The 26,894-nt window shown below is 34.1% G+C and overlaps 1 protein-coding gene and 1 long non-coding RNA gene across 4 annotated transcripts in view; one reads left to right on the plus strand and one right to left on the minus strand.

Annotated features, from left to right (window-relative positions):
- Positions 1–18,196, minus strand: part of LOC106469233 (death effector domain-containing protein-like) — a 42,062-nt gene extending 23,866 nt beyond the window's left edge. For all 3 annotated transcript variants that reach the window (XR_002612821.1, XM_022397690.1, XM_013929703.2), the window contains exons 1-3: positions 17,876–18,196; positions 11,380–11,670; positions 1,719–1,958 (exon numbers count right to left, since the gene is read on the minus strand). Coding sequence is in view for 2 of the 3 variants with exons in the window: in XM_022397690.1 (XP_022253398.1) it covers positions 1,719–1,958; positions 11,380–11,670; positions 17,876–18,194 (850 nt within the window). In the remaining variant the exon portion in view is untranslated. The remainder of the gene's footprint in view (positions 1–1,718; positions 1,959–11,379; positions 11,671–17,875) is intronic.
- A 391-nt stretch (positions 18,197–18,587) lies between these two features.
- The window catches only part of LOC111088228, a 67,162-nt gene continuing 58,855 nt past the window's right edge, over positions 18,588–26,894 (plus strand). The window contains exons 1-3 of the long non-coding RNA XR_002612820.1: positions 18,588–18,625; positions 21,821–21,931; positions 22,729–22,786. This is a non-coding gene — a long non-coding RNA (uncharacterized LOC111088228). The remainder of the gene's footprint in view (positions 18,626–21,820; positions 21,932–22,728; positions 22,787–26,894) is intronic.

Consider the following 26,894-nt stretch of genomic DNA (forward strand, 5'->3'; position numbering starts at 1 on the left):
TCCAGGGAGTCTAACCCTGCCAACTGAAGCTAATCTACTTGTAAGCCCTTTCGTCTGACGACTCCAGGTCAGTGCCTGGCCCCCACGTACTCTACTCCAGCTAGGATTGGGGTAGCAAAGAGTGTCCTATGTGGGAAGTGGCTCGTTGACATACACAATACATGTCCGAGCCATCTTAGTTTGCTCAAGTTCACGAGCGTTCCTAAATTGGACTCTGGTCCTAGAATACGATCACGGACCGTGGAGTTTCGGATCCTCCGGTGCAACCTATGCCCGCAATACCTACCCCCACCCTAACATTTTGTTTACCGTTAATGTATTTAAAAAAATCCTTTTTGCTAATTTTTACATTTTCAGACAACCTCTTTCATACATCTTTTTTGATGTCCTAATTTCCTGTTTGACTAACTTTCTTGATCTTCTATAATCTTTTAAATCTCCCATCATACTAGTCAAGCTATTTTTCTTAAATTTGTGATTCTTTTCTTTAATTTTATCCCTTATAACTTATGCGAACCAATTCTTTCTATAAGGAATATGTTTATCTTGAGTATTTAAAAACTTATCTTTAAAAATTTTGCACATTTGATCAGTGTCTCCAAATAATTCAACTGCCCAATTTACAAACAATAATTCTTGTTACATCCCTTCAAAATTTGCTTTCTTTGAAATTTGTAACCAAAATATCATTATTCCTGATCTCCATATGCAGCAAAATATCGAAACTAATAGAGCAATGATCACTTTCACCCAGATGTTTCCCAATTTCCACCCTCTCAACCATTTCAATATTAGAAGTTAACAATAAATCTAAAACAGCATTGTTTCTAGTAGGTTCCTTGACCAATTGGTGAAGAAAGCCATCTAAAGACAGACGTGGTTTGCAAAGCTTTATGGTTTTATTTATTTATTTATGTGTGTGGAATATATAGCACATACTTCAAACATTAACCTCAAATAAAATGTGTTATTTAATATAAAGATGTATATCTCTAAAATCCAGATATTAGCAGCAAATAAACAGTTTAGAAGTTAAGGAGCTTTGAATATTTTGCCAATTCTATAGACCTGAATGAATGTATGTAAATATTTGATGTTAAAATAAAATCTATCAATTTCGTAAGTATTTTATTTCTTTACTATACATCACTGCACTTCCACAACTGTAAATAACTGCTTGCCAGCCACATGCATAGCATTGACTTGCAAGCCAGTCATTAATAGTTGATTATATAACAAAAATAGAAAGAGTGAAATAAATATATAGAAAATATTTTGCTGCAATAGGTTTCATACTTGATATATTCTATATTATTTACAGTTACACAGATGAACAGGAATAGAAGAATTACATTTTACATCTACAAAATCTCAAAGTAATAACAAATTACCCCTTTGCGAACATCAAGTAACAGCCTAGATCTTTCATATTGCTCACTTTTAAATAAACATCAGGTTTTTCACGTACACAAATAGAACTAAAACATCATAGGATAACTGGAGTATAAAAGCTTACAGGATTTTATTAATCAAAACTTTGCTAAAATATCATTAGTGTGCAATACAATCCCAATTTAAAACAGATAACGTTGATAGAAATTTTTTACTTCACCCAAAGCATTCTTTCTACAATAATTATCATTACGATGATAAATCTTAAAAGAAATTACCAATACATATTTTTCCTTAAAATACTTTGAAACAGTGTAAAAACTCACCTTTTAATGCATCCAATAATGCCCCATTCAGGTAATCCCTCCAAAATGCATCCAAGTAGGTGATTTCAGAGAACCTAATGTTACACACAATGTCTCCAAGGTCTCGAGAACGTAAGATGGTGTTTGCTTGGGAGAAACATTCCAGCTGACGTTCAATTAGATCTGCTTTGTTTGATGATATTGCTCCTTGAAGAGCATTTTCATAATTGCAGTACTCGGCTCTCACCCTTAGTCGAACATCTTACAGGAGTGATGAATAATAAAATTACAAAGTTTAGTTTATAGTTATTAACTATTGGATAAATATTTCTAAGTTGAAAGTATACTTGAAATTTATTGTTTTTAAATAGAGAAATCCTTTGTAGGCATACAAAAAATAAATAGCAGATATAGTCAGAATGAAACTTATTACTTACAATAAAATATACATTCTAATAATTGCTTTTTATTGAATTAAAAAGAAATTGTCAACAAAAACTATTACTTTAAGAAAATAATTTTATTTCATATTAATGTTTAATTTGTCATTGTGTGTTATCAATCAATCTTGTGCATAACGTACAGACAACAAGAGGAAATTTGGTTCTTTAAGGTTGTCTTTGCACATACACCCTTCAGAAAAGTTAAAAATTTAAATCCACTCTTTATCTTTCTGGAAGTCATCAATTTCCCTTATAAATTTCTGTAATGTTACAGCCTCCATCAATCTCATAGAAGCTGATTACATAAGCTAATCACACTGCTTAAAAAAAGAAAATTCTTGACTGGAGCCTAGTCTGTTTTTTTCCAAGTCTTAAAGTTGTTTCAACAGCATGTCTAATAAAGTAAGACCAACTGTAGAAATTTATGTGAATGATAACTAGATGGGGAAAAATGGTAGTATGTGGCAACACTTGACAAAGTACATGTGTACCTACATATGTGTAGCAAATCCTACGTTTAATTTTCTACTGGCCAAATGGTGAAAACAATTTCCAAAAGTGGTACATGGCATGTCTCAAAACTTTTTCAAAGGGATTCATATGATCATAGCTCAATACCATACCAGAGGAAATTAGGGATCAATATTCTGGACTATTTGTACCATACAGAAATACAAGCTTCATATGGAATAAAGCTAACATGGTAGGGGTTCACCAAAATAAAGCTTCCAGCCAGACCACTCTTCAATCAGCTAGAGAATGAAACAAGTATTTATGCTATTCCATATGAAGACATGCTGATTAAGTCTCTTCAGTCATTGCATAAAATTTCGGTGTGATCAGACTGAGAAACTGTCACTCTCTTACACAAGGTAGATTATGGAGAGCATGCAGGGAAGACTTCTGTGCTTTGTAGATAGTAGCCTCAAGATGGAACCTTTGCAATGGAAAGTATGCTGCAGGGCTTTTATCAAGGCACATATGGTCATCAGATGGAGCATGAATGGACATGGCAACATGGGCTGTAAGGACATGATGAGGTTCCAAAGTCATTTTAATATAATACACTCAACCTTCTGTGTATGTTACTTGAAACAGTCATTGATATACATAACCTAAGGATGGTTAGATACTGCACCAGGACCCATCAGTCTGAACTGAAAATTTATATAACAATATTTTTTGCTCTGTGCAGACTTACTGAAAAGTTTCTTACTTCAGCAGCCAGTGAGAAGCTTTAATGAACAAGCAGAAGGATAGTTTGATGTCAGACCAAAGCATTCTTGTAAATAAAGAGTTTGTTGCAGTTGTCTACTTATATCCATCAGAGTAGTTATCAAGTTACTTTTTGGTGTTATGACAAAAGAATCTGTTTATTCAATTGTTTTAATTTCTCCTGTTTCATCTAAGTTCAGTTTTATTTCATCTTTTTTATGTCAGTTTGTAATAGATTTTAATTTTGTTTTGTAATATAATGTGTAACTGGTCAGCATTTTAATTTTATAATGGATTTAATTTTGTATTCAGTTCTTATTTTATTTTACAATTCTGCTTAACTTTTAAATTCCTAGAATTAAAATGAATTCTGAAGAGATACCTACCTCTGAAATACTGAAAGCCTATCCTTTCTTTGTTAACTTTGCTCTCATGTTGTCAAAAAGCATTTGATTCAAAGTTCTGAATGTCCTTGATGCAATGTACAGTATGTGTCAACTTGCCCATAATTCTATGCTCTTCCACCTTCCACATGGCTTATTGTACATGATTCAGGAGATCTTACATAATCTCTACTCTCCAGCCATAATTCAGATTTCATGAAGTTGCAATCGTGATGGAAAACCATATATAGCTCAGTTGTGGGGAACTAATTGGGAAAGTATATCAGAAGTAAGTATCTGTCCGAAATCCATTTTAATTCTAAAAATGTAAAATTCTAATCACATAGTTTTACCTCTGAAGTAATGAAAGCCAGAATACCCACATTGAGAACTAGGGATAATTAAGTTTATACTGAAAAATTAAGATATATGCTACAAAGTAGTAAGCTAATGTTCTAGATAACAATAAAGATGCAGGCAAGCAGCATCAGAGTAGAATCTAGAAACAGAAAGATTTGAAAAACTGGTTTTGAGGGAAAATGAGTGGAACAGACCAACCTTATATAAAGACTGGACCCTAAAGACACTCAGAAAGAAGGCATTCTTTTAAACTGAATACCACTTTACCCTTGTCACCCTTTAGTTCTTAAAAAGAGGAGTCAGTTAGGGCAGTAATGTTTTTGTACCCACAGAGCCAACAATGTGAACACAGATAGTGTCATAAACAGGTGAAAGAATATTATGTCCCACTCCTGTAGTGGAAGGTTCTCAGAGGAGTAGCCCAGTCAAACATTATGAATAGACATACTCCAAAGGTTTTAGCCCCTCTTTATCCATATCTAAAATTCCAGAGAGTCATGAAACTGGCTAAATTAATGGTAACACAGGGAAAACCAAAGAAAGACCCAAGACGTTGCAAGGATGGGGTCCAGAAACTTGAGGGCAGTGCAATGAGAACATCAAAATAATGCCACAAAAGGATGTACATGCAAAGATGGTAAAGATACAAACTAAGATATCATCAACCAAAAGATGGAACCCTCTTTCTGCTTCATGACAGCATAACCATTTCATGGAGCCCTACACAGAGGATGGAATTGTGTCTAGGACAAACACAGAGGTTAATGAACACATGAAAATGCTGACTGGATGAATCCAGATAAATAAGAATTTCCTAAGGAGAGAAGGAAGTAAATTATGCATATGCAATAAGGACAAATACAGTGAAAAGTAAAAACTTGCAGAAATCCAGACTATCATAAATAAATAATGTCCAAAAACAAGATAGACATTTTTGTTTATTAATCAAAACATTTCTCAATCTCAGACATGGGTAACAGGGGTGTTAAGACAGAATAAAAATTCCAGGCCTTTACATTTGATGGGCCCATCGCACTGATGCTCATAAGTGCTCGTAAAATGGGTTTTATGAGGGATTATTAGAGACATAACCAAGTATGTCATGATGCTCAATGTTCATGCACTCGACTGTTGTTTTATTATATAGGAAAAGCTCACATATAACTTTGTGTGACCCTGTTGGCTGCTCTGGTATTTAAATTTTAATTGGTCTAGACTAAGAATGTTACATGCACAGTAATATGATATTTTTGAACTATGCTGTTGTATTATACAGACATCCAATATGTACAGTACTATCTATTCATTGATTTTTTTATATACTGGTTAGCCTATATATAAGTTGTTTTTGGTAAATTTCTGTGTTATCAGTCACTAAGATTATCTTTTACATAGATTCTACTGTCTACTTATTTTATTAATTCAAGCTTGTTTATATGAAATTGTTTTATTACAATGTATGTTATGCAACATTTATATGTTTATACATTTGTACTTTTAAGGCTTTAAAAACTGCTTGAAGCTGATGAGAAGACTCTTCCTGGCATCACTGGTATTGCTAGTGATGGTCCTTCTGATTCCAGCATCCCTTATCAACCTTGGATAAAAGTAGCTCTGTATGCATTAGCTAAGGAAGCATATAGAAAGCTTCTTAAAATAGCTTACTTGCTTGCTGTGGATGGACAGCTTCTGTCAGCATTCAAAACTTTAGTTAAAGTGCAAAAAAACAAGGGGTACAACAGAGTTCAAATTTTGATAATGACAACAGAACAAAAGAATTTACTAACATTATTGCAAAAGCCATTTATGAGAAAGTAACAGTGATTTTATGTTCAGCAATAGATTTTGCATATCCTTAGTGGTGGAAGTCAGGCAAGAAAAACTGGCTCTAAAAAAGAACTTATTTTCATTAGAACAGTCAAGCAAGCTATACCCGCTTATTTCTGTGTTGCCTTATAGGACACTGTTAGTTTTGGTGATGTAGACGCAGACAATCGAAAGAGTATCATTGATGTTGTGTTCAAAGTTGATGGAAAGGTTTCAATTCCAACACAAGAAATACACTTACCTCCTATTTTCAGCTACAGCTGATTGAACCTCTGTTAAAATTGGAGTTTACAATGGACTGCTGACAAAACTGAAAAATTACAATTGCCTTTGGCTTCTAGGCATTCACTGCATTTCCCATTAGGTTGAATGGGTGTTGAAAGGTAATGTATACAATTCATTTGCTGATGTAAAAAACTTCATGACAACTATATATTACTTATTCAAAAAGTCTGGAAAGTTCAAAAGGTACTTTGAGACAACTAACAATGCATTTGGTGTGCAGCATTTCATTTTCCCCAAAATACATGGTACATGATTTGTTGCATACATAAGGCATAAAGTAAATCATTTACTGCATAAATTGGTAATTCTTACTCAAGCAAAAGAGAATTCCATTGCCAGTTGCAAGGAGAGAGCAGTATCTGTTAAACTTCATGGACTTTTAAAAAAAATCTTAAATGTTGCTTGTATGAAGATGTGCTGGATGAATGTTCTATTCTGTCTATGCAGTTTGAAAGAAAACATTTTATGTCATCAGATATTGCCTACGGTAAAATAAATGCAAAGGAAGAAACTTCAAGTACACACTTTGAAAATGTTTTGAAATAGTTCAAACTTGAACAGGAAATGAAATCAGGTATCCTGGCATCTTCAGAGCACTTTGTTCAAAACAGGGCACTAGGAAAGAAAACATGAAATACACTACTGTTGGCGTAAACTACAGCCTAATGAACAATGTAGACTGTGTTGAGAAAACTGTAAACACACTGAGAGTTACAGTCATTCCAAGCACACAGACTTGTCTTGAATACAGATTCTCATCATTTGAAAGTGAACTTTATCAAAATATGTTTTAAATAGATCCAGCAAACTGGGGTAACACCACTAGGGAAAGTTATCATTTTCCTACACTGAAAACAGATTTTCGATAGATACCGTTTCTCACACAAAAGTTCCCCTGCAATTGGAATTGCTGTAGGAACAAGGCACTATCAACCTGAACTCAGCATTATGACGAAAATCTAGCATTGGCTGGTCCAGCTCCCTCCCACATCAAATCTCCTGGAACAATAACCTAGGAAGTGGAAGGAAAGAGGGTTCCCAGCTTTGCCCTCTTCTCAAGAGAGTGAAAAGAGAAATAATGTTACTATATGCATGCTACACTCTCGAGGAAGCCTCCATGGTCTACTAACCCAGCAACTAGGAACTGGAGAGTGGTAAAGACTCCCAAACTCCACTCAAGGAAGAGAGGGTAAAAGGCAATTGGGAATCCAGAGAAAGGACACACCAGTGAAAGTGTAATGGGTGACTGCGAAACCCTATTTTGAAAAGCAGACTGTTCCCAATTTATTCAATTGAGGGATGGACAAATCCCTTTCTACTTTGCTCATGATAGTCTATGAGTGACAGTCTGCCATGTATGGAATAGAATGAAACAGAGATATAAATATATAAACCACTAGTGGTCTTGTGGAACACCCCATCTCAACAGTGTGTGTGTTACAACCATAAAGGAAGTAGGTGCAGGCTTTATTTTTAGTATTATTAAATTGAGGCACATCTGACCAAGCAGCACTCACCACTGAACGGGATACAAAGATGTAACAAAAACATGAGAAAAGAAAAGAATATAAGAAAAACACTCAGCCCAAGTTAGAGGTGAACTGGAGCACGGAGAATTGCCACTGGAGGGAAATGATATTCACCAGAGAAGGACATCCAAATGAGGTTGACAAAGGAGTGATGGAGACAGAGGTAGAGGAGATGATATCTGTAGAGTTTTAGAAGAGAGAACCAAGGTTGAGCTGGCCAATATGAAGGCACAAAAAGTACCCGACATAGAGTGGCTTGGATGAAGGAGAGAACCTTAGGTATGAGACATATAAGTGGGAAGACATAAATGTGGAGGCCCCTCCAATTCCTGACTGAAGACATCAATCCCAAAGCCTGAAGATGAGGAACCAGAGGCAAAAAGAATGGCAGTTTGGTGTTGACATGAGTGGCAAAAGCATTGATTTGGGAAGTAGCCAGACGAGAGTACAACCATCAGAAAACCTGAGGATCCAGGAACCACTCCATTGGAAGAATTTTGTTTAGACATAACACCCAATCCACTATGAGATTCAAAGCACCTGGGATATGGCAAGCTAATAATTGAATCTAGTGCTTGTGTGCCCAGAAAAGGAGTTCCAGCATTCAAAAATTAACATTTTTCAAAATTTAAAATGTATTTCCAATAGTACTTACCTCCACTGATACTTATAGCAGGTTGAACTGCCTAAAGTTCTAATAGACTGATATTAGAATGTGATTCCTGATGAGAACAGGAACTTGAAAGACAATGATCATCCCATTATAGCACCCATGCACTTGAGAGAAGCATGTGTAAAGAGATACAGATCTAAATGGGGTGTAAGAAAAGATGAATATACAGCAGTAATCCCTTGACTGAACCAATCTTGAAGGTAATTGAGAGCAGCAGAAAAACAAATTCTTGGACAAAACAAATCTGAAGATAGATGCTATTGAGAGGCAAGTTCTTACTGAAGGTGTCTCATGTGAGCACAACCTAAGAAAAGCATCATCTTCAAAACAGAGAGAACATATTTTGCAGAAGAGAAGTAGGTACATTCGAGACTCTATGAATTGCAAAGTCAAAGAAGATGGGTGAAGAGTTACTTCAAAAGTATTTGTACAAAATTCCAAACAAACCAGATAACAATTCAGATGGGAAAGATCTATTACCAGTCTCCAATCTCTCAATTTACTTAGTGCTATAGAGAGATAAGAATAAAAACTTGAGGAAGCATGGAGTAAGTGAATCGTTTATAATATAGCTATACGAGTTAAGAATTAAAAAACAAGAAGAAATAAACAAACCATGTTGTAACTGAGACCAAGTCTGAAAGAACTGCAGAAAGAGAAACAAAACAGCTGCAAGGTCCTGAGAAGAGGTATCAGTAAAACAAAATTACCTTCAGAAGACAGGGTGGGAGACCAAATGGAACATGTCCATCTCCCAAGAACAACAATCTGAGGGGCAAAAGTTTCAGACATCAAATGAATAGATTTCTAAAAGACCAGAGGAAAGAGCAATAATGGGCAAATGTGATATTTTGATACTGCAATAATTTTGAAAAGCATCAGCCATAACTTAAATGTCAAGAGAAGGAGGGAAAAATAAAGATTCCAAAATGGAATCTGGTAACAAGGCACTTGAACCTTCAGGTCTTACAGAAATTGATTCAAGGTTTAAAATGTTAATATCTGGGACTTAAAGAAATATGTCAAGCTGAAACCTCATCAGGAGTGGGGAAGGCTAGCAAATCCTGCTCTTCAGACAAAGGTGAAAAAAAAACTATGCAAAAGAACTACTATGGGCTGGTAACCTGCAAAATTTGCATCCATCAGTACTTGGTACTTGCCTGAAACAACCAAAGAAGACTTGGCATTAATGGCTTCAATATGTTGTTTGATAAAAGCCAACAATGCAGCAACAGGAATTCCTTTTACATCAAGGGAAGGTTGCAGGAATAAATCTTCAGAAGAAGTGGAAGTATTTATGTCATTGATAAAAGCATTAAAAAAATTGAGGGAAGCATTAATAGAAGTTTTAGTATTAACATGAACTTCAGAATTTATCACAAACAAGATTGCACAATGTGAAATCACAATTGCCAACAAGAAATTCTGAATTATGATGAGAAGACAGTACTATATGAGATCTCCTGATACATGTACAATAAATCACATGAGAGAGAAGAGATTTATGGGTGATACATATGCTGCATTGTATCAAGGACATTCAGAACTCTGGGTCACATGTTTCTTGACAGCATGAGAGTAAACTCAACAAAGAAAGGAAAGGCTTTCAGTATTTCAGAGGTTAAAATACCTGCTTTTAACTTTTATTTAATGTTGTTTGTATGTAGGTAACTCAGCATTTTGTTTATTACAAATTGTGATTTTGAGCATTGTACTTTAATTTCACTATTTTTGAATTTACTTTTTTTGTATTTCAACTTGTTATTGAAGTATTTGTGTGTAGTTAAACTTCATATGGCTAATTTTTCCAAATTTTATTTTTACAATCACCTCTCGGCCTTAGCTATCTTATCTGCCTGGGGTAAAGCTTATATAAGAAAATTTATAAAAGAATAGTACTTATTTACTGACTTTATCATACACATATTTGTCATTATAATTAAAGTACGCATAAATAAGCTAATGAGATCTTACAAGTTATATATTAAGAAAAGTGACATTCTTGTACCATACAAAATATTTTAGGTAACTTTCAATACCAATTCCAATGTATATCATAATTTTTTTTTTCAATTCATTCCAAAAACAGATTTTCAAATAAGAAAATATCATTCTGTCCATAAATTATAAAGTATATGTACTTCTGCAGGATCCCCAAAAGTATTGTGTTTCAAGAGTAAATAAAACCAAAACAAAGAGTAACAAATATTTTTATCTCTTGCTTTTGAAGTTCATATGTCACGCTGTGTTGCAGCCTATAGAGTGCATAATTCTTCTCATGATTCATGGCATGCACACATTTTACTGACATCCCGACAGTAGAAATTGCCATGTTTAGCATCCCTTATGTGACATCATTTTAGTGTCTACTGACTGACAGACAGACAACATACTACTATATAGTGGTTAAAACAGGTGACTGTTTCAGGCAGTCTTTGGTCCCCCTTCTGGGGGAAAAAATTAATCAAATTGCTTACATGTAATTGCTCTAACATTTGCTTTTTTTACAAAATCAATAATTTAACATCTTAAAAGTTATTAATATTGATAATTAGATATATACAAAAGAAATAAAACTGTAATACACTCACTGTGTCTGAAGTTTAAAGTAAAAAATTAGTTACTTTGTATCTCTGCCATACAAAAATGAAAAAATACTCTCACAAAGATTATTTTTCCTTTCCAATCAAGTATATGTAGAAATTATTATTGATATTTGAGTTTGTGTTTTTTCAAAATCCTATTTTAAAATAACATCCAAATTTCAAATAGTTGAAGTTTTTGTAATGGACAATCTGTTGGAACATTATATTTATATACCCATCAGGAATCTATCCTTCAGAATTTTCTTCATTATCAATGATTAATTAACAATGAACTTGAAGGAAATTAGAAAACATTTATAAAAGTCAAGATAATCCATGATAAAAATGCTGAGAATTAACCAATGAGTTAAGATAAACATACCACTTGTATACTTAATCCTAGCACCTGAAGGGAAATCTGTCTGGTCATCTAGTTCAGGTTTATGAGATTCTTTTGTTTTTTGATATCTTGGGCTTCGTCTTAGTTTTTTTACTGGTGAATCTATATCATCCCTGTTTTGACTTCTTTCAACTCTTGTTTCTAATGTGGTTGATGGTTCTCTTTCTGTTGTGAAACTTGAACTTAAACAAGAGGTTGGTCTTGAAACCTGATCATTAATGCTTTTAAGTTGACTTGAATGGAGTAGATAGTGTTCAACAGGATCTGGTAAAACTATAAAGAAATATTAAATTGAACATGTTTATGCAAATTAATTTCTTGGCCAAACACTCTTCCATTAAAAAAAAAGTGATTTAAATAAGTCAAACAATGAGAACATCTGTGATCTCAGAACCAGTTTTAAGTTATCCAACAAGATAAATATAAGGCCATGCAAAAAATATCACATAAAATTATATAAGAACACTCACAAATGTACAGCACTATACATAAAATACAGTCTACTCAATCATTACTATGTATTTCAAGTTTGAAACATGATAGATTATTTTTAATGCAAATATTACAGAACTCTCTAATGTCTGAAGACAAAATGAATGAATATAAAGCAAATTTGAGCTTAAGTGTTTTTAATATTTTGTGTGACCACACTTGGCTGAAATCACTGCCTGAAGCTGGTGAGAAATAGTTTCTTTGAGGTTTTGGAGATACTCAGTGGGAACTGAATTTCAAGCATATTGAATTATTGTTCATTGGACCTTTGATTTTCACTGCATTTGCTGATTTTCCAGATAAAAATAGTACTATATATACACACATACTACAATATTGAAGTCTGGGCTCTTTGGAGGCCACATTAAGTATGCAAAAGTTCCATCTGCTTCCTCTCTATTAAGATAGTTTTATTGCATTTGCTGTGCATTTAGGATTGTTATAAAAAATAGCTGGGCAATTTAATCCATTATTTGATAACCTATGAGCAGCAATTACATCTATGAGTGTCACATAAATTAACTGCTCAATCAAAATTACTAATTTTGAACTGTTAACTGGAGGGAAGGAACTGGCTGGTAGCACCTGCTGCCACCTTTTTTTCTTGTATGTACCATAGTTTCAGAAATGCTGTACTAATCAATTAACTGAATGTCATTGATTAATATGGCTGTTTATTAATCAACCAGAAAATACTACTAATCTCCCAGCTCGAATATATATATAATCCACATAAGCTGCAATCAAGGGTTTCAAGTGTGCAAAGATTTTAGTTAGCAATTGTTATGGGCAACTTGATTAAGGAAAAGAAAAGGTATATAAAGAATTCTAGATTAGTGTTATTAGTAAACTGATAAACAACAATTTGTAAATATAATGAAGTGGTTTATTTTTTGGGGAATGTACTGCATGTTTTGACAGAACATTGGTCTGTTTTCTATAGTTACCTGAGGAGGAGCCCTTATCTGTGTTTTGAGGCAATTCGAAGTCCCATATGACTAGACATATCTACTGGGAACTGCTTGGGAGATATTGTAATGAAGTGTCTTGTACTACACTTTCACATAACTTCACAGTGCTACATCTCAAATGGGTTCTTACCAGGGATGAAAGGCACCACTCACCAAGGAAACTCTCCCTACACAGCGACATCCAAGCAGCTTGGGACTGAGAAAGTAAGGGTTCTCCCATTCTCCACTATATGAACACAGGATGGAGGAATACAAATAGGAGATAACAAGGGAGTGTGTGCATGGACTACTCTCATCAAGCACAATATCTTGAAATGGGTCCTCACCAAGAGACAGTGCAATGGGTTACTACAACTAGAAACAGCAAGCATGAGCCAAATGTAAAGGCAGCATTACACCTGGTGCTGTCTTCAGAAGAAAAGAGTGGTCAGGAAGCAACATTAAATGGTCCCTATGATATAGAGTATGCAAGGCATCTAAACCATATATCTGAACAAGGATGACCACAAGCCAGTAGAAAGAGAGAACATGTCTTCAGGGACAAATGACATAAGGAACAGGAAGCCAATGTCTTAAAAAGGAAGCATCTAAGAGTCCGAAGAACTGCACAAAGGTCCTAGTCAGGAAGAGAGAGATTGGATAAGAGGAACAATAGACAAAAGAGGCCTTGAATAGGACAATGACAACAAATGAAAGGAAGGGATTATTAACTGGCAAGAGGTGAAAGATATAGACAAATCCACACCACTTGGTAATCTGCAATGGTTGAAACAGACAGGTCTTTTTGAAAAAGCCAGGTAAAGAATGAAGTAAGAAGTGGCAGAGTAGAATAACCTGGTGGAAGAGAGTGGGGGAAGAATTAGTGGTGGTAAACAGCCCATTTACATTGATAGAAGGCAAGAGTATAAGGCTGACAAAAATGAGAAACAGACTACCCAGCAGAAAAATCTCATCCATCTCACAAGGGACCAAAGAAATGTCACAGATGAAGATATCACATCCAGTGGTGAAAGATGAAATGTCCAGAGTTGGCAAAGAAGGGATCTCCAGATAGGTAGAGGAAGAGGTTCCCCAGATGGCATGTGAAGCAGAATTGGAAACCACAACTGAGCCAGCCAAGGGGAAGCAACAAGAAGAACCTGGCAAGGGGTAATGGTAGAGAATACTTGGGAAGAAGGTGAAGTGAAGGATAGGCATAAATATTGGACCAATCCTGTCTTAAAGCATTCACATCCAGAGTGGTTGAGTGGTGACCAAAAGAAAGAAAACTTGGAATTTAATTGAGTCACAAAAACATTGGTCAATGGGGTTCCAAAATGGGGAAAAAACAAACTGGAAGACTGAGGGATTCAACTACCATTCTGTGGGATGGATCTCATCCAGTCAAAACAATGGATCTGCCATTAGATTCAAAACCTTAGAACATGACATACTGCTAGGTGAATGTGATGCTCAATAGATCAGTAAAAGAATTTGAGGGGGAAAAAGCTTAAGTCTCAAGAGCAAATGCCTCCCTGGCAAATGATGTACAAATGACTACAGAGAAGTCTGAGTGGAACCATTACAAGAAGACCTGACAACCACGACTACAGAAATTGGCAGGCCCAATGATCTGCAGTCATCTCCTGAATATTGACATGTATAGACAGCTTGTCTGGAGACCAGATCCTGGAGAGAATGATCATATCGAGAATAACTCCCTTATTGGAAAGAGATGCAAGTCCAATGAGGGGTAGAAATGGAATAACCTGGATTGTGCCGAAGTGATCAAGCTATCACTACATGGGAATGTAGAGAGGAAGGGAGAAATATGAGGGTAAATAACAGACTGCAGGGCATTTCTCTGATCCTCTAGAGCCCAGTGAAGGGGATGCATGTGTACACAACCAAAAGAAACCAGGGTTGAGAAACATAAGAGTCCCCAAAAGTGAGAGAACTGATTGTGCAAGAAGAGAAGGAAAGTTAAAAGCCTCCAACTCCAAGATCTCCATGGCACGCAGGTGCAAGGAACAGGGTTGAGCCAATCCACGTTGAATAAAACTCTCATGTGGAATATTGAGTGGGAGTCAAAACTGATTTGAAAATTTAACCAGTTAGCTCAAGGAAAACATTTCCTGAACAATGGAGGTAGCAATTGTCAAATCCTATTGAGATGGGACCAGGAGAAATCATTTATCTATATAATAATGAAAATAAAATAAAGGCCAAGAAGATGCATGCAAGGAGAAAAGAACCACATAATCTGGTTGGAAACATAAGAAGCCATGTCTAGGCCAAAAAGAAGGACACATAACTGAATAACCATTGTGAATATGCCAGTGGAAATGACCAGACATGGGTCAAATGGGAATGAGAAGGAAGGCATCTGAAATGACCTTGATCATCCATGGCCTGGGAAATAGTACCCAACACAGACTGAGAAAACAGCTCATTCAAAATTTATGAACAAGAAAGAGATTTAGAGACAACAGGGTGCCAATCTCCTATATTTTTAGGAACAAAAACAGTTGGGAATAAAAGCCCCTGAGTGGGGCAAGAGACAAGTTCTATAGCTTCCATTGCCAACAGACGTCACCACATCCTGAAGACATGGAAGACACAATGGATCAGAGGTAGGAGTATGGGGGAGAGGATGAGAAGAAAGATGAGGTGAAGCAAGAAAATACTTAGATAAACCTCAAGAAAGAACTTGCACAACCCAAGAGTTGCTGGAGAAAGAAGACCACAGGTTGGTAAAATGGAAGAGGCAGGTATCAACAGGCCCAGAATCAGCTCCAAACACTAGTCACTGCAAAGACCTGAGATGGCCTGCACTACAGGAGTGGAGACAGTGAAAAGAAGTGATTGGATGAGAAAAAAGAGAGGGTAGCCCAATTTAATGGGTTACAAACTGAGGTACCTGTGGTCTGGTGAGTCAGGAAACAATGGACAACTTCTGGCGAGTAGCATCAGCCCAGAATTCCATGGAGACAGTTTTGTTCATCCCCAAAGTTAACATTTTCCTTACATGAAAATGTATTTCCAATCAATACTTAACTCTACACACAGAACAGCTTAATTCCTTCACACATCTGTCCATGAGATTTGCATGCGACTAGCCTTGAGCCACCTCCCACCTAAAAAAAAATGCTAGTTTACCGTGAACTGCACTAGTGCATGATATCATGCAACAATAGCCTTCCATCAATAGGAGGACAACATGACCTCCTTGCACAGTAGTTTCCCCAAAGCACTTATGCTTGAATTAACTCTATTTTTTAGATCAGACAAGAAGAAAGTGCACCAAATGTGGGGAGAATGGGTGGGAAGATTTCTTGACCACTTGGTGAAGAAAACATCCTAAATGGTTTCTAAAAGCCTTTCATCCTCATAGTTTAACTCTTAACGTTTCCCATAATTGTGATCTCATTAACTGCTGAAATCTTAACTAGCATCATTGTAGAGTTTTTCATTACTTTCATCTGGTAGTCTGTAACAAATTCTCAATATAAGCTTTCCTTCCCTATGTCCACTAACAACAACCCAAATAGATTCAATCTCCTTACTATTATCTTTGATATCCTCAACATCAATAGGATATAAATCACATTCCTCCCCATCTCTTTATTGCTCAATCCCTATTAACTAACATATAATCCTGTATTTCAAAGAAATGCCAGTCTATAAAATTGTCTATATCTAACCAAATTTCAGTTATTTGCATTATATCAAAATGCTCCATGCTTTACAATAGTAACAATTTACCCTTTTCTCAAAAATACTTCTGTATTTTGTTCCTATACTACACTTTTCTGAAAATTTTTTATGCATTTAGTTTATCACAATCCTCAAAATTGTCTATACCATTACCAAGTTTAAAGTTGCACTTGTAGCAAAGTTAATAACCCTTGCAAACAAGCCAGCCCCACCCTATTTATATTTAAACTATTAATTCCAAAAAGCTCCCTTTTTCCATTGAACTGATCCCACTTCCCAAGTCCAACCAGCTACACTAGTAATCCTTAGAAAGTTACATATTAACCTAATACTAGGATTGTAATCTGGTGACCTACTTATAATTTTCTTCCCAAAATTAAATCTCAGCAGTATCCTTGACACAATTAAGTTATGGCCTTTTTCTTTAAATGTCTTTATAAACCCCCTGTTCCTACCCTTCCCTACATCATTAGCCGGTATGTGCACAACTGGCTGCTTCACAAACAGCAGTGTTTACTATATCACTTGCTCTGTCAATTAAAACCTCGACTCCTGTCCCTGGATAGCATAATCTAATACTTTTTTTTTATTCCTATTAGTATTAATCTCACAGATTATCCTATCCATGTGCCCTATCAAAGAATCACCTATAACTATACCCTCCTTAAGTTTTTATTCCCATCCTTCAATGTCATTTTTGTTTTTCTTCCCTTCCATAGTTCCTCATCTGCACAACATAAAGGTAAAATCTGTTACACAATAGAATCTGCTCAATACTATTTAAATACACTACTAGTATTAGTAATTGCCGAGTAGTATTACTACTCGTATAAGTATTAGCCCTAACACTAACAGTATTGTTTCTAACATCTTGCAAGAGGTTATTAGCTACTAGTACTAAATCCATTGCATGTAAAAGTTTAACTTTACGGTTCTCGTGAAATCATACTGTCATTTTTCACAGTTAATAATTCTCTTTATCTATCTCCTTTACTCTAAGATAGCCTACAATTTCTCCTCCAATCCGCAAACGCTACAATATGCAAACAAATTGCACATCTTTACTTATACTAATAGTAATACGCAGAAACAGTACTATTACTAGTATTAGTGGCTTCCAACATATCCACTGTAGACTTAACAGTAACAGTCATTATAACTTATAAGTATATTTATGATATTAATTATAATTACGTTTATTAAATCTAAAAAAAAAAGTTGTTTTATTCAGAAAATGAGGTTTCATTCGAATTTCACATTTTATTATCCTTTATAACATTAAAAGTAGCAGTTAACCCTAAGAACTATATACTTCTTACCTTTTCGCTTACTTTTCACACTGACTAGATGCAGTAAGTCATAACGATTAATACATTTCAATAAGTGAATTATACTACGAAAATTGTTTTCGTCACAAGCTCCACATTTCACCAAAGCCAAAATCAAATCTTTGCCATTTTTAATTCTTAATTTTGTTGTTTCATCTATAGCATTTCCTGTTAGATAAATAAGAAGTTTGATTTCTGCTATTGTCAAATGAACACCAAATCTGTGAAGAATGTTAAATAACCTTTTCCATCGAAAATTTAATACTTTTTTATCAACTCCTTGAAACCACTCTCTTATGGCATTTGCCATGATGATTTCTTCACTTGCTAAAAGCCTCGCATCACTAAAATATAGGTTATATATTGGTTGAAATAAATAAATTTATAGACTTGTTTTCTTCTTTCAATTTGAAGAAGTTAAATAAATTGTGAATAAAAATGGATTACTAGTAATATTTAAAATTGTGATTATTATAAGAGTTTGTTATAAAAAACATTGTTACGCGAAGTATAAAACCTGACACATAAAGTAGGTAAATAATTTCAAAGTTTAAGATATTTTTGCAAGCATTATTAAATTAAAATTCCCATTCATATTTTTTAAATTATTAACATTTAAATATGCGATTGTAAAAGTAAAAATGTTTTTCCAAAATTTGAAGATTTTCCGTCAGTTATTGAAACAGAAAATAATCCTGAACATGGCGGACATGGCGTCGTCGCCGCCTGATCGTAAGGCAGGTAAAGTAATTTTTTCTGATTACATATGCAGATTTTTAGCATAATATATGCAACGACTACTCGCATGTTACGCATATTTATTTAATGTTTCAAATAAAATGTACATTTTTAGCTAAAATAATTGTTGAAAGTTAAAATAAATTCTACATATTTAATTTAGTAACTGATATTTTCGCGCAGTCGGAAATAGAAACCGAAAGCAGACAGCTAGTTCATTTCATGCGCTATCAGAATTCCTTTCGTGATTGGTATTTGGCCTTAATATGGTTTTAGTTTATAGATTTGAATGGTTGGATAAACGTAGTTTGTCGTAAACGGCAAATATCACGTGCTTGCTAGAATGTAAGGTGATATGGGGTATTATTTTGTTCATGACAGTAAATTTAAAGAAATGTTTTAATACTGTTATTCGCAAGCGGTTATCACTATGAACGTAATTTTACTCTATCATTTTGCACTTTATTACTGATGAAATGAAATTTTACAATTACAGGTAACGGGTAAAAATATTTTTAGGAAGGAAACACAATGGAGTGGTAACGTTATCTTACATTTAATATAACACAAATTATAGATTAAACTTAAAGGGTACTTCAGTTTGAACTGAAAGCAAGGTGGAATAGGGCAAATACATAAAGCCTCACATGACTTCCATTGTTTTGTTAGGCAAAATAAATTATATGTATATATCTATACTCTCAGCATAAACAGGTGGTAATATACATAATTTAGTTGCTGGAAGATTAAATATACTGAGAATGAGATATCTAAAACTCTGCTCATACATATTTTACTTGTATGTTTACAACTTACATGTCCTTTAATCTGTCATAGTTCAAACTTTATCATGAATACCTAGTTTAATATGTTCTTATATACTACCTTTGCATTAATAGCTTAATTACTTAAGTATCTGATTAACAGACAAATTCTGATAAACTGTTATTTAAGAACATGAGATGTTTTAGTACTGAATTAATACAATTAATTAAGTCATGTTGATTTTCTTTGATAGTTTGTTGTATAAATGTTTAGTATAGAAAATTAATAATTGATGGGGAGTAGTTAGTATTTTTACAAAGTTTGGTCATTAATCTATTTGGTTAGATACCTTTTGCTTTCTGGTTAAATTATAATGCAAATGTTGTGAAATTATCTATTGAATATATCTTGTAGTAAGATTTGTTTTATTTGTAAATTTTAAAATAAAGAAATATAAATTTTGAGATTGTTTGACATGGTTGTTAGAAGAAAACACCAAGAAGAGTCTGGAATGAAGTTCCATGTTGAGTTGAATTGCTTTGGTATATGGAGGGGTGATTTTGAATAGCTGAATGGCCGTCTGTTACCATGCTTATTCTTATTATACAAAAAAAGGGGAGGGGAGGGGAATTGACATCTTCTGTGATATGTCTTTTTTCCAAGAATGTAGATTTTTATTTATATACATGTATGCACATAATGTTCCCTTTCTCTTACTCTCACAATATTTACAGAATACTAATTAGTGTTTTAAAAGTCTCATTGAGCTATTTAACAACATCAGAGGCATCTATTTCTATCATCACATGTGGATAACTTTTATTATTGTATGAGAAATGAAGCTGTTTCTAGGTGGCTTTGCAAGTACTGTGTCAAACATGATTGTATTATTTCTAACTCCAGTTTATTTCCAGCCTAAATATCAAAGATTCACTGTTTTTCTAACTTAATTCAGTATAACCAATGTCAATGAAATGTTAGGAAGAGCTGATTCTGTTGAGGATATTTTTATCATCCAAAAGGCTTTAACAGGCTTCTTGAATGAGCTTAAGCATGGCATATGAGCTTTAAAATCATGTAGTGTAAAATAATTATTGTAAGATATGTAAACTAGGAAAGGACTTGCTTTTCTGAGTAGACAATGGTGCTGTGAGAAAAAAAGAAGTTAGATGTGACTATTGATAAAGTCCTGAAGTAATGAAGGAGTAAATGGTACAAAGATTCTTTCTTAAATAGGATAATCAAACTGAAGAACACAGTATTTCAATTCAGGTCTAATAAGTACCTTACAGGGTGATTTAATAACCTTATTTGACTTAAACTTGGCATTTATACATACTTAATTAAATATATTGCTGGGATAGCTGGTACATACTTGGACATTATATATATTTCCTTGTAATTAACATTAACTTCCTATCAGAGCAAGCTACCTGCGTAGAGGAAGACTAAAATTCAATGTGGTTACAGTAATGACTATAGTAATGACTATACTATACTTTTTTCGTATTGTTATTCATAAATATCAGGTTGTATTGTTTCATCAGTTGGATACCCATGCTGCTAATGACATTTTCAGGTATAATAGAATGTGGAGAGATAGTCTAGGCATGTGAATGGAGAGAACAAATAGTCTATACTTCATTAAGGATAAATGAGAAGATAAAATGTGAAGTACAGTTTGTGAGTGAGGCTGATAAAAATATTGTCAGGGAGAAGTTTTAAGATATCCATTCACACTTTTTTTTTCTTGTAATGGAAATTAACCATTATTTATGTTGTATAAAGGTGAAGCTGGCAATTATTGAAGCTGTTTATGGTAGAAAATATAATGAACTATCATAGTGATGCAAGACTAGAATATACTTTTAACTGGTTTAACATAGATTTCGAGTAGAAAACAGTGTGCTTTAGTTCACTGTTGATTTAATAAAATACTTGAACAAATCTGACATAATACTTACATATAGGCTTGCATTAAAATTGAAAAAAGAAGTTGTGAATATCTAAATTTACAGCTTTTGAAAACTGAGGATTAAAGATGATAAACATTTAAATCTTTTAAGCATTCTGGCTTTAGGTGTATATGTATGAAACCTCTTAATTATTTTTGTTATAAAATTAAGTCTGTTGAAAGAAAGGGAATATTTATTTGTAAAAGCTGCATTAGAAATTTGGGATCTTTAACTTTGTATGTGGTTGATTACTGTGATGAACATACAGAGAGAATGCCACCCTTATGTTAAGGCTTCTTGTATTTGGTCATTGGAATCATAATTTGTTCCTAACATGCTGTGGTATGCAGGTATATCATAGATTTTATACTTCCTAATTTTAATATAGAATTTTTCAAAGTTTTTTGTTTATTCTAGATTTATGCAGTTTTTCACATAACACTTAGTCAAGAAAGTCATTAAATTGATTTTATTCTAGCTACCTTGGTTCTTTGTCATTCCTTTGGAGATAACACCTGGTCTGCCCATGAAGGATATGGTTGTAAAGCTGCCCCTTGTGCATGAAGGTTGACAGCAGTGTCCTACAATGGTAGGTCAAGTGATATCTCGAGGTTACCATTTCCTTTAAGTTTGAATGAGAATGACTGGTTATGTGGATAGTACTAGTCATTCTGAATAAGTCTGACACAACTGACTAATCTATGTACCATGACGTTTAGTAAATCTGAAACAACATCTTTAGTGAGTCAGTCAGTTTGTAAATAAGTCTTGAGAGAGTATTGCCAGTCTGATCAATTCACAACTTCAGTATGGTGAAGGACATGCTGTTGAGTTGTGTAGTGTTATAATAAAGATTGTTTTTTAATTTGTATCACACTTTGTATCCAGTCCATTTATTTATTAACACATACTCGGTTAGTTTTAGTAGAATTCAGAATTACTTCACATTTTGTCTTGCCAGACTTCCCGTTATATAATTGACCAATCTAATTTACTCTTTTGGGAAACCATTTTACTTAAAAATACCACAAAGCTACTGAAAAATCTCAAAGATAGCCCTTATCATTCAAATATTTATCAAGTTTCCCTTAGGTTCCCTTAAATTTATTGAATCCATGACATCTGAAGGCTGTCTATTCCAAAGACAAATGACCTGTTAAAAAAAAGGTCTTCACTGAAAATGACTCTTACCCTACTAAAATTTATATTTGGGTCCTCTAGTCCTACCATTCTCACCATTAAGTGTGAAAAAAGATGGTGCTCTAACATTATCAATTCCCTTAATCTTAAATACCTTAATCAGATTCTCTCTAACTCTTTTTTTTTCAAAAGAAAACAATTTCAGAGATTTGAACATGTCCTCATATGACAACCTTTTTGTTCCAGGTATTATCCTAATAGGCCACTTCTGAACCCTTTCCAACAATTCAACATCTTTTATAAGGTAAGGAGCCAAAGACTGAGCACAATACTCCATATGTGGCCTAACCAGAGACCTATACAATCAAATCATAACCCCTTTACACTTGTATTTGGTGATTCTGTATATAAAAACTAAAATCCTATTTGCTGTACCACTAGCAATTTCACACTATTTGGACAGCATAAGAGACTGATCAACCAGAACACCAAAATCCTTTTTTTCCATAATGCTGTAATACTTGTAATACAAATTATGATTGATAACCTACATGTATTACTTTGTATTTGTTATAAGTAAAAGCCATCTGCTATTTATTTCCACAACTCACTAGATAATCTCAACCATTTTGTAAATCAGCTGCATCCTCCTCACAGATAGTCACACCCAAGACCTTAATATCAATGGCACTACATTTTTCTGTTTGTTGATTTTAGGCTTCATTATTGATTGCGAGAACTCTTTTTTTATTTGAAATTATTTCTCAGTCTCTACTTTATAGAGATTAGTGAAATCACTACTTTGTACAGTTGCATTGCATTCTTTTGTGACATAACATGACAATACACATGCAAGTTGTTTATTGTCTAGTACACCTGCATTTTTTGCATAATTGTAAGATGTTTTATGTGTTTCCAATATTATTGCGTTTCAAAGCTTCTTCTAATGAAATTTGCTCCTCTTTGGCTTATGTAAATGCACAAAAAAGAATTTCTTCTTGTTTAAGTTTCACATAAGCAAAAAATAAAGAATAAGTTTAAACAAAGTAATCTGTTTTTTTAGTGATGTATTTTTTTGGAACACCCTATACAATAAAGTATTCACCTGTAGAGCTTTATGGTGGTAATCTTGGAAGCACACTGTGGACTTGTGTATGAAGAAGGTATCATGCATGTTAACTATATTTGTAGTGTTACATTTTACGATATGATGTTGGACATATTCCAAATAATTATGTAAATATAAGATAGTACAGGGAACATACTTTTAAGATGTTATGTACATAAGTGATAACTATTTTTTTTTTGTGTAATTTGTTTATTTATACATTTACCTTTATAATCTTGCAAAATGGTATTTGAACTTATCCAACTTTCCAGCTAAATCTTGTACTTAGGGTATGGATGTAGTCTTTCAGTTTGTGAGACTGCACTATGAAATATGCTAGCTATGTAGTTTCTACATATATCATAAAACTCAGGTTTTGACCAACTGGGAACTGTTGTTTAGAACTTTATCAGCTGTTATCAACTTCAAAATGTAGGAATGTAAAAATGGGTGTATAAGCAAACATTATATAAAGTATACTCATTTCAACAAATATTTTTGCCACCTATAGAACTAAACATAGCTTATGTAGTTTTAAAAATTCTATTCTGATGTTATGGTATAGGTTTTCTACAAAGGGCTCAAAACTGTTGCAGATGTAGTATTATTTGTATGAGGCACTAGTTGAAGGAGCACTCATTAATAACTTTTGGAACAATAACATTTCTCTATGGTCAGGCTTTCAATCTTATAAAAGCATTATAGCCAATGGAAGTATTCAGGTAAGGCCCAAAAATGAAATAATGAAATCAAAGGTCTATCTCTTTATGTACCTGTGTATCCAAATACATGTGTGCACAAATATTTAGATACATGTAATTCTCACTACTTCCATATTCATCTAATGTATGAGGATGATGGTTTCCCAGTGCAATTGCAAAGAAATCAATAGATGCTGCATCCTGCAACTTCACCAGTATGTCTTTGTATTGAATAGCATGAATACCCATTTTATTTTCCAGTTGTTTGAGGTGTGTGATGGTTGAATGGAAGGTATGATTGGAGCCATTTATCATGGTGAACTAATAACCTATTGGTCTCTTTTTCCAGATGAAGATTCTTCTTGGTTATGGCGAGTAATGTTGCCTGGGTCACTGGATTACCTTAGCCACTGACTTTTTTGTTTGTGAATTCTTCCCTGTTACACAGCTGGGGATGTGACTTGTTGCAGGTCTCTTTCTTGCCTTCTGCCCCAATTTTGTCCATATTCCTTTGTTTGCCAATGTCATTAAGTACAAGGGATATCCCTGTTTTGGAAATTCAAACTTCTGGATCTAAACACTTCTTTATGATTTGAGTGTAGGAATATTTAGTTTCATACTCTTCTGCTGCACTCATTTATTTAAATTTACAGTAGATGAAATAATTCAAAGCTGAAATTTGATTAAAATACAAAAATAATTACAAGAAAACAATACAGTGCAGTATATTCATCAGTAAATAACACTGATGCAGTCAAAGTGAAAGTGAAAACTTAAGCTTTTCATGGATTCACCTTAATTTGACAGATTAATGGTACACCAGAAATACCCCTTTAAATAAAAATATATGTTTTCTGTAGACATGTATTTCCCATTAGCATGTTATTCTATTTACATTGCCTGTTATTTGTCTGTTTGTAATGCCTTTTATATATTTTAATTTACAAAACTATATACTTTTTCTTTTTTAAACACACCTATAAATCACAATATGTTTAAAATGGCCCCCCAGTGGCACAGCGGTATGCCTGTGGACTTACAACGCTAGAATCTGGGTTTCGAAACCCATGGTGGGCAGAGCACAGATAGCCCATTGTGTAGCTTTGTGCTTAATTACAAACAAACGTTTAAAATGTATCAAAATATAAATTTAATAATTTTGTTGAGTAAGTCTAAATATTCCTGTGAGTGATTTTGGTTTACGTTCACAAGTGTTGTGTTTTGTATTTTAAAAATATTGTTTAGTAATTTTAGTGAAATACACGTCTCTCACCGTGTATGTTTATCGTTTTAATTCAGTATCACTTTAGTGTAGTAGTGTTATTAACAAAGTTCAAGGGGAAAGTACAAAGTACACTGGTTTTTATCAACATCCCCCTCCCCCCAAAAAGGGCGTAGGCTCTTTTGCTGATTGTGGGAAAAAAATGAGGGTGGAGGGAATAAAAAAGGTGATCTTCGTATGGAAGACAAGCTGATTATTTTCTTGAAGTGGGCGAAGCGATAAATGTTGTAGTAGGAAACTATCATATTAAAATTGTCGAAACTTGAGTTGTACACGTTGTGATTTTGCATTTATTCTATACTTTAGTCTGAAGCAGACGCTTTTATTCAATGTGTGGAACTAATATTGATCCAGACTGAGCGTATACATCAATTAGGAATTATTTCACAGAATCCCAAGCCTAGATCCGCTTGTAAACATTTAATCAACCAGACCCGTGGTGTGCAAACTGTGGGGGTGCTTCCCCAAAGGAGAGCGCGCAATTATGACTATGGGAGCACAGAAATTAAAGTACAAATTTGAAAATTAAGAAGTTTTAAAAACTACCGTGTGAATAGTACTAATATTAAGTAATATAGTAACGATAATTATCATGTACAAATGACGGGAGTGGGGCAACAAAACACATGTTTAGAGGGGCGCTATAAAAATAGTTGCGTACCACTGATATATATTCCGGTGATTTTAACTCCCCTTAGATAACTTGTTATATAGTGATTGATAATACCTGTAGTAAGCTTTTGTGTATTTTATTAACCCATTGACTGGTGATTCGCCATATAGGGTATGGTCTGCCTCCGGCAGTTGAATGCGAGTGTGCCGTATACGGTGTACAAGTTGCAAAAATCCCGCACGTGTTTAGAGCAACCGTAGTCAGTGGGTTAATGAAGCATTTATATCTAAGTAATGACTGTAGACATAAATCGAATTATAAACTGTATTTTCAAAACTCAACATATTTTCAACCTGAATGTCACTTGATACGTGCTTAAGCTAAACAGACAAGGCTCAGGTGTAGCCGTGCCTAATTTTGAACTACAGACCAGATGAAAGGCAGACAGCCATCATCATCCGCTATTACAAGGGCTTTGTCTGACTTTTTTGAACAGAATAATAGGATTAACTGTCATATTTATAGCATGGCCATAGCTGAAAATGCAGATCATGTTCAGTTTGATCACGTCTCGAATCCTGGACCTTTTAAACCACAGCTCGACACTTATAGCTATGTCACGTCCGGTTCAATTTATTTAAAAGCTTATTGCTTCAAAAAAGCTTTTGAATTGGATAAGTCGCTGCCCATAATGTATAGAAAAAAAAT

Source organism: Limulus polyphemus, unplaced genomic scaffold (assembly GCF_000517525.1).
Source record: "Limulus polyphemus unplaced genomic scaffold, Limulus_polyphemus-2.1.2 Scaffold3369, whole genome shotgun sequence".
Classification (NCBI taxonomy): domain Eukaryota; kingdom Metazoa; phylum Arthropoda; class Merostomata; order Xiphosura; family Limulidae; genus Limulus; species Limulus polyphemus.